Source organism: Quercus robur, chromosome 9 (genome assembly GCF_932294415.1).
Source record: "Quercus robur chromosome 9, dhQueRobu3.1, whole genome shotgun sequence".
NCBI lineage: Eukaryota > Viridiplantae > Streptophyta > Magnoliopsida > Fagales > Fagaceae > Quercus > Quercus robur.
Genome location: NC_065542.1, coordinates 35,812,645 through 35,821,875, shown reverse-complemented (window position 1 = coordinate 35,821,875; position 9,231 = coordinate 35,812,645). Strand labels below are relative to the sequence as shown.

The following is a 9,231-nucleotide window of genomic DNA, read 5'->3' as shown; positions in this document are numbered from 1 at the left end:
CATATTATCAAAATAAATGGTTCGAGTTACATCCTATCTCCATAATTAAAAAATGAAAAAACCACAAATAATAATTATCAAAATGAGTTCAAAATTCAAAATTTCAAATAAACATGGAGAACAGTAACATTATAAACGGTTGCTGAAGTTTTGTTTTTGTTTTTATTTATTTATTTTAATAGGAGGTTGCTGAAGTTGAAATATCAAATATGTGCGGATCGTGTGTAATGAAGATTCCAAATTCTCTATTGCCAATTCCCACCCCCAACACACACACACACAATTTAATTTAATAAATAAAGACATGACTGGCCCTGATTTGAGCACCCCGGCCCAAATGGATACAAAGAAAATAAAAAAGAAAAGATTGAATATTAAAATAATCTCATACGCCAGCTAAGCTGGCACATCTCTGGGAGAAAGTTAAGAATAAGGAATAACTGAAAATGAGTGCGTACCAAATTAGTTCCGATGTAGTAGTGTTCGGATATCCAAGGAGAGATTCCAAATTCCTTCCCGTCGTTTAACCAGCTACTCATTAAAGTTTTTTTTTTTTTGGAATCATATTAACGGATAGCCTTAAAACAATTGTTAATAAACTATTAGTTAATAAGAAATTTTTAACATTACTTTCATAAAAAATATCAATAACTATCAATAACATTTATTGTTCTATCATTCTCTCAATAACATGTTTCTAAAAATAGTTTTTAAACCAAATGTATTAGTTAACATTTCCCATGTTTCATTTAGAAAATCATTTAAAAATTTTTTTTTATAGGAAAATGAAAAAGTGATTAACTTTTTTGTCAGTTTTTTCAGATCCTTTCGAACCCTTTGTGTATGTGTTTATAATATATATAATTTTTTTTTGGGATAGATAGTCTTTTTAGTTTATAGTTTATTTTGTTTGTGTATAACAAGTTAAAGTACAAATATATATTATATATCTACTATAAGATTTTTTTTTTTTTTTTTTTTTTTCATGGATTAACTATAAGATTCATTTGTTTGAATGGTACCTTCTTTTCATGGAGCGCGACATGGGGACCTGGTTTGAGTCACATGGGGTGCAAATGAGGTACGACATACTAGTATAATCAAGAATTTTTTATTTTATTTTATTTATTTTATTTTTTCTTTCAAATAAGTTGATATCAAATGGATATTAGCACTTGTGTATTCTTTTCTTTTTTTGGCTACCAACATGATAATTTAACGTAGGATTAAGAAAATTTTAGAGTTTTTAGAATAACTCTATCATGAAATTCTTGAAATCTTCTAATAGGTACATATTTTTCATAATTTATTTCATAACTTGCTAAAATGTCAAGTTGTAAGTAACAAGACTTGTACATGGTCTCATTACTTACATATTTTTATCGTTCATCAATCATAACATGCTCTCATATCAACCATATCAAGATATGTTGGTAATTGTGAAGACTTTTTTTTTTTTTTCTCTAAACTTGTTTGAAAATCTATCATCTTCAATCGTTTTCATTTTTATAAACATATAATTCGAAGAAGGGGGAAAATGTTTGAGGAGTGATTACCCTCTATTTTTGTTTGTTTTTTAATAAAAAATTGAAAATAAAATAAACTATAAAACGGATGGAATAATCCCTATAAATATCAAGATACTTAATTTGTATGTCATAATCATACCATTGAGTCTTAACATTGGTGACTAAGCTAATTAGAGTATTCATTATAAGCTGATCTTGGGACATTCTTTTGAGACACCAAAATGGTGGAGTTCAATGGATTTGAAGGATGTGCTATGAATTTAGTAGTGTGAAATTTCATCCACTACTATCTATCATGGGGTTTCTAGATATCTCATGGATAGAAAGTGGTATAGTTTGGCCAAAGGAGCGTGACACCACTTCCTTTTATATGTAAATAGATTAAAAAAGAAGAAGAAAAAGTTGATATGGGAACTTGCACAAATAAGTTTCGTTCACTTTTCTTCTTTTTTTTTTTTTTTTTTTTTTGGTAAAAAGATGATTTCATTAAAACTCAAACAACTTGCTCAGTACAAAGCCTATTGTAGGCAACACCATTACAATCATCCTCCAAAGCCTTAGCTAAGTCCACAGGCGGACTAGCAAACACTCTATACTCTATATCTTGTTCCGCCCCTAGTCTAGCCATCAAATCAGCACAATGGTTAGCTTGGCGGTAGCAGTGACGCAGTTGGACTTGCTGAAATCTAGTCATCAAATTTCTGCAATCGTCCAATATAGGAGATATTATATGATTTACATATTCAGAATTTTGAAATACATCTACTATCACTTTGGCATCTAGTTCAATGATTAGGCAGGAGATATTCAACCTGCTGCACAGGACAAGACCATCCCTAAGCCCCCAAAGCTTAGCAGCAAAACTATTGGTTGCTCCTACATGTCTTGTGAACCCGGCAACCCAATTCCCATGCTCATCCCTAACTAATCCTCCACAGCCAGCCCTCTCCACTCTCCCTAAAACCGATCCATCTGTGTTCAACTTTTTCCATCCTACCGGCGGCTTTTCCCAACTGATTCTCTTGCTGATTTTACGGACTTGGTTACGAGGGGAAGCAACACAAAACATAAACTCAGTAGCTTGGTTAAAAATCTCCTTATGCAGATTTGGATTAGGGCTCTTTCTATTAAAAACACAAGCATTTCTGCTCTTCCAAATGCTCCACACAGCAAAGTTAAACAAGATTCTCCATGGTGGCTTCCCTTGAATAGTACTACAGCTCCCTTTCCCATTGTTTTGCAACCAATTATGCAGGTTGCTCCTCCAAAAAAGATTACTATCTCCCTTTACACCCAGCTGAATCCATATATGCTTAACCCTTGGACAGTCTCTAAGGGCATGAAGTATGGTTTCTGGTTCTCTATGGCACACGGGACACCCTTTATCATCCATAAAACCTCTTCTAGCAAGACAATCTTTCACTCCTATGCTATTGTGCACACATCTCCATATGAAAGTCTTAATTTTTGGGAGAGTTTCAAGTTTCCAAATCCACCCAGCCCCTATATTCTCCACATCATCCACCTCTCTAGCAAAGGAATAGGCACTTTTGAGATCAAAGCAACCTCTAGCATTACCTCGCCAACCAATCCTATCCCTACCTCCATCCGCTAAGGAAATAGGAATGGCTTGGATAGTCGATTTAATTTCAGGGGTAAGCTCAAAGGGAATTCGACTCCAATCCCAACCTCCACTCACCAAGACATCCTTAATCTTCCATTGGCTTGCATCACGAGGTAAAGGGCCATGAATGAGGCTGCGAATAGGGCCTTTACAAGTCCAATTGTCCACCCAAAAGTTAAGAGGACTGCCTCTATGAACCACCCACATGCTACCTTTATTGAAAGTATCTCTACCCTTCTTTATGGCTCTCCAAATCTGCGAGCAAGGCAGTCTATCCATATTGACAGCATTAAGTCTCCTGTTGCTACAATATTTTCCTTTCAACACTTTCACCCACAAGGCATCATCCTCCGTATGTAACCTCCAATTCCGCTTGGCAAGAAGAGCAGTGTTTCTGCCCTTTGCCTCTTGCAACCCTAGCCCACCTTCATCTTTCGGCTTTGTAACTTTCTGCCAACCAACCCAATGGATTTTCCTCGTAGTCTCTGAAGAACCCCATAAGAAATTTCTATTAACCCGGTCAATGCCATCCAAAATTCTCCCTGGTAAGTAAGTGCCTTGCATGACGTAAGAAGGAATTGAAGACGAGGAGGCTTGAATCAAAACAGCTCGGCCAGCCAAGGATAGCAAGTTTGCTTTCCACCCCGACAATTTTTGCTTGACTCTATCTAGGACAAAATTAAAATCTTGGGAACTAGAACCCGGCTGCTTGATGGGGAACCCAAGATATTTGCCAAGAGATGCCGTAGAAGCAAACCCAAGAATATCACATAACGATTCTCTTGTATCCCTATCCACATTAGGAGAGAAGTATACTCTAGATTTGGTAATGCTCACCGATTGCCCCGACATGCTACAAAATTCATCAAGGACATCTCTAATAACAGCACACTCCCTCCCATCTGCCTTCCCAAATAGGACTAAGTCATCCGCAAAAAATAAATGCGAAAACGAAGGTCCACTTTGAGAAGCCTTAACAGGCTGCCACCTTTTTGCTTCACATTTTTCATGAATAAGCTGGCCTAGGAAGTCCATACACATTATAAACAAGTATGGGGAGAGCGGGTCTCCTTGCCTAATTCCTCTCGAAGGATAGATGGGGTCCAAAGCTTCTCCATTCACTAAAATTGAGGTTGAAACTGTCGAAACGCAGCTCATAATGAGGTCAATCAGGTCAGCGGGCAAATTTGCTCTAAGGAGCATGCCTCTTATAAAGCTCCACTCGAGCTTATCATACGCCTTCTCTAAATCCACCTTAATGGCCATATACCCCACTTTCCCTTTCTTTTTACTAAGAGTGTGAACAATTTCCTGCACTATGATTGCATTGTCCATGCCTTTCCTCCCTGGCACAAAGGCAGTTTGAAGAGGAGATATAAGCTTATCCAAGTAAGGCCTAAGCCTAGCAACAATAATCTTTGTAATCACTTTATAGACTGTGTTGCATAAGCTAATAGGCCTATAATTACCCAGAGTCTCTGGCCCTCGAATCTTTGGGATGAGGACAATGTGGGTCCTATTCAAGAATTCTGGCACTTTCCTCTCAACAAAAACTTTCTTCACCAAATCAATCACTGAGTTGCCAACAATCAGCCAGAATCTTTGGAAGAACCCTGCATGCAAGCCGTCCGGCCCTGGAGCCTTAAAAGCCTTTAGAGACCACAAGGCATTTTTAATCTCCTCCACTGAAGCATCCCCACTAATACTCTCCTTTTCCTCATCTAACAACCTGCCTTGCCAAGTAGTGTTGAAAGGAATAGACCTAAAAGCACTAGAGAGAGAGGAAGAGTACACTTCGATGAAACCACTCCTAATGACATTTTTAATATCCTCATTCTCATACAACCACTCCCCTACAGAATCTTTAATCGCCAAAATTTGATTCCTTTTTCTCCTAACCAAGGTAGAGACATGATAAAAGGCAGTATTACGATCTCCTTGAATCATCCAATTAACTCTAGACTTCAAAGCCCAGATTTCTCCTCCTGGTTCAGCACATTATCAAGCTCTTTTAGAAGCTCACTCTCAAGATTAAGGAGGAAATTTGAAGGTCTAATCGCTACAGCCCGCTGAATACCATTCAGGCGAGCCATAATATTATTTTTCCTAGCAAACACATTCCCAAATTTCATTCTATTCCACTTCTCTGCCTCTTTAGTAAAACAATCTATAGCATCCGCAAGCATAGGATAGTGACTCCACGATTGAGAGACTAGATTAGGAAAGGTTGGGTCAGACAACCAGCAAGTTTGGAACTTAAAAGGTTTCTTCCTATTAACAGCAACTCTAGGCTGCATTTCCAGAAGCACAGGGCAATGGTCCGAATGACATCTAGTCAAGTGAACCACTCTTGCTTCAGGGAACAGAAGGCACCAGCTGGTATTTACAAAAAATCTATCAATCCTCTCTTGAATGAGAGCTTGAATATTTCTTTTATTTGTCCACGTGAAGCGCGGACCAGAGAACCCAATGTCTATCATACTACACTTGTCCAGACAATCCTTAAAAAGCAGGGATCTACTAACACTGACCGCCCTTCCCCCAAATTTATCACTATCCATAAGCGGCTCATTAAAATCACCAGCTAACACCCAAGGCATATCATGCATTTCAGCTACTTTAATTAAGTTATTCCATAACACATGTCTTTCCTCAACTCTAGGACTAGCATAAATTGCAGTAAACAACCAGCTAGAGTTTGAGTTTCGTACCTTTACCACGGTATGAATCTCCTGCTCCGTGTTAGCTAAAGCCGTAATCTCCACTCTGTCAGAATTCCACAGCATCCACAAGCCACCCGCATAGCCAATGGTCTCTGTGTGGATAGCACTATCAAACGGTAACCGATCAGTAATCTCCCTAGCCCTTTCACCTCCAATTTTTGTTTCCATCACAACGAAGATTGCAGGATTATGGCACCGAGTCAATTCCCTCACATTTCTCTGAAAAGAGGGCTTCAGAGCGCCCCTACAGTTCCAAACTAAAATATTCATGATAACCGGGAGCTTTAAGAGGTAACCTTTATCAGAATGCAGAAGTGCCATCAACACCACCCTCAAGCTCCATCCGCTCCAGGACACCACCATCTTTTCTGTTTGCCTCTCCTTTGGAAGCATCGCCCGATGCATGATAAGCCAATCCCTCAAACCCACTTCGCTTAGCATGATCTTCAGAGTTATTTTCGGCACCCACTTCCATATCAGAAGAAAAATCCCTTCCATCTTCACCATCGGACCCCTCCGCTGATATTTCGCTAACCTCACCATCGCACTTCTCTCCATTCCAATCGGTATCGTGATCTCTGCTACACCCACCTCTGAACTGAAATCCCAAATTGAGCTTAGACCCGGTTGGGTAATGACCCTGAGGTGGCAAACCGGACAAGTTTTCTTCACTGCCCGCCTCTTCTTCGTGAGACTTCCTTCCCAAAATGCTACAGACCAGAGGCGGATCCGTTCTACTCTCTTTCTCACCAGCGCTAGCTCGGCTAAACTGAGAAGAAGATTGAAGAGCCCTATTTCGTGCCAAGCCCTTCTTTCCCTTAACTGAAGCTTGCGGATTGGGCTTACTGGGCTTGCTGGACTTACTGGGCTTGACTGAAATATTAGACTGCACAATACTTGGGCCTGCTTCTTTAAGTGCATTCACCGGTTTTGGTCCTTCCTTCACTATATGCTGGATAACTTTTGCCACTAAGAGCCCATCAATATCTCTCTGGACTGGAAGCTTTCTTTTGACGTCTCTACTCGGCCCATTGCAGAATTCTACTGGTCCTGGAGGCATGAAAGCTCTCATCTCCTTTCCTGCGCGAGTCTGGCCATGCTCCCTGCTCAAAGTGGTCCCCTCATGTCTTTGTTGCTTTGCCCCTTGTTTCTTGCGCATAACCACTACCCAAGGACCGTAGGTACTCTCGGGTACATCCTCTTGCGCACTACCATGCACGATTATGCCAGGTCCCACGCTTTGCTTGGCGCTCTCAGTAACATGCGCATTGCATGTCTACGCCTCTGTCACCCCATCAGGTTGGTTAGCCTTCTTGCTCGACGATGATGGTTGACGAATTACAAACGGACACTGCTCCTTCCGGTGTCCTATTCTCCCACAACCGAAGCATAATTTGTGAATTCCCTCGTAGCACACCGGCTGCTCACGTTTCCCTATCAATATGGCCGTGACAAGCGGCTTCTCGACATCAACCTGAACGCAGAGTCTAGCAAATCTCCCTCTAGATTCAGAGGCTGTGTGTGTGTCCACTCTCAACACATTACCAATCGCTTTACCTATCTGAAGCAAGGCCTCCGCATGATAGTACTCTATCGGAAGATCGTTAAGTCTTATCCATACTGCCACTGAAGAGACGTTTGCCGTTGCCGATAAGAAATCTGGTTCCCAAGGTCTAATGGATAAAAAGTGCTCTCCAATAAACCAAGGTCCCCTTTTCAATGTAGCTTCATAGTCTTCTCTCAAAGAAAATCTTGTGAGAAAAAACCCATGAGTTAAGTCCACACAGTCCAATCTTCCAGCCGGCCTCCACAGCGTTAACAATCTATTCTGAAGAAAATTTAACCCCACAGATCGTCCATAAACCTTGACAATGAGGGCTTTGTACCAGGGGCTGCGAATCTTCTGCTTTAGCTCCTTTGAGAATTTCACAGCCACCAATCCTTCCCTTAGACCTTCGACCTCCTCATCAGAATCAATGTCGTCTTCCATGAGGTTTCCAAAGTTGAAAGCTTGAGTGAAAGCTCCAGGGATTTCACCGACCAGTTTATCTTTAAAAGACGCTGGTTTGCTCCAAAAACCTCCATCGTTCCTTGGAGATGTAGCAGCTGAGTCTAGCCCTTCTTGGAAACCCGCATGCCTTACGTCTTTAACTTTTTTCTTGCTGCGCAAAAGTTCTTCTTGTTCCTCCCTAGAGAGAGCACGAGAGCTCTCCATTGGCTTATGGGTTTTGGTCCTTTTCTGTGTATCTTTTTCTCTCTCACTTTTCTTCTTCTTTTGCTCAATTTGCTCTTTTTCTTTTTCTTTCCTTGGTTGCTGAATTGGTACAGTCCCCACCCACACCCTCTGACTCTACTTCTCACAAATTAGCAGCCTGGGCTGCTTCGTTTAATTTTGCAAGAAATGTCGCCGTCTCTTCTCTTCTCTTCCTCTCTCAATTTTTTAGGGTGAAAAGAGCAAGAAAGGATTCCTCCTCATTTCAATAATAAATAAATAAAAACTAAAAGTACACCACTAAAACAGATAATACGATTGTTCCTAAAAAAAAAAAAAAAAAAAAAAACCCAGATAATACGATTAGTTCAAGATTCTACCACCCTTGGTTCTAATGTTTTCAACCCCACCCCTAATTTTTTTTTGGAACATCCCCGCCCCTAATTTAAATTGAATATATTCCAGTTCCATTCAAATAGGTTTGGGATAAGTGAGACACAAGAATTCATAATTATGCAAGTTATTATTGATAGATAAAAAAAACCACGTCAATAGTAAATCTAAATAAGAATTATTAAGACTTTCTTCTCTCCTTTTTATAAACTGCAATTTTATTAAGAATCAAACGTAGTACAACAATCCCACCTAAATGCTTCTAGAATAATCGGGAGGCAAAATGCAATTATTATAAGAGAAGTCAAACCGGCTTTAGTTTAGGCTTGCCAACTTAATTATTATTAATTAAAAATAGTGTCTTTGTTTTCTTATCTTAATTAAGGTGCAGTTTGGATAGCCCGTCTGCGTTTTCTTTCTGCGTTTCCTTCTTTTTTTTTTTTTTTTTTTTCTCCCCAGCCGCAACTGTTGACCCGGTCAGTTATGAACAGTGCACTTGTGCACTGTTCACGGGTCCCACAAACTCCACTTTTTATCAACTTTTTCATTAAAAATGGGTCCCACAGCACTATTCACACATTTAAAAATTATTTTGCTACAGTGTTTTCAGTTTCAGTTTTCAGTTTCAGCAAAAATAAGTTCAATCCAAACGGACCCTAAGTGGCAGCAACCTGCCCACGTCATTTCCGTCAAAATCAGGAATCATTTGTTCATTACCATCCTAAGTTTATCTGCACAAATAACATATAG

The 9,231-nt window shown here is 39.7% G+C and overlaps 2 protein-coding genes across 2 annotated transcripts; both read right to left on the bottom strand.

The window, feature by feature from the left end:
• Positions 1-5,117: 5,117 nt before the first annotated feature.
• LOC126701016 (uncharacterized) lies at positions 5,118-6,146 on the bottom strand. The gene has a single exon (XM_050399163.1). It carries the CDS (start codon positions 6,144-6,146, stop codon positions 5,118-5,120), a length of 1,029 nt encoding a protein of 342 aa, XP_050255120.1.
• A 1,006-nt stretch (positions 6,147-7,152) lies between these two features.
• On the bottom strand, positions 7,153-8,091 carry LOC126701014 (uncharacterized). Its single transcript, XM_050399162.1, has one exon. It carries the CDS (start codon positions 8,089-8,091, stop codon positions 7,153-7,155), a length of 939 nt encoding a protein of 312 aa, XP_050255119.1.
• Positions 8,092-9,231: the final 1,140 nt, after the last annotated feature.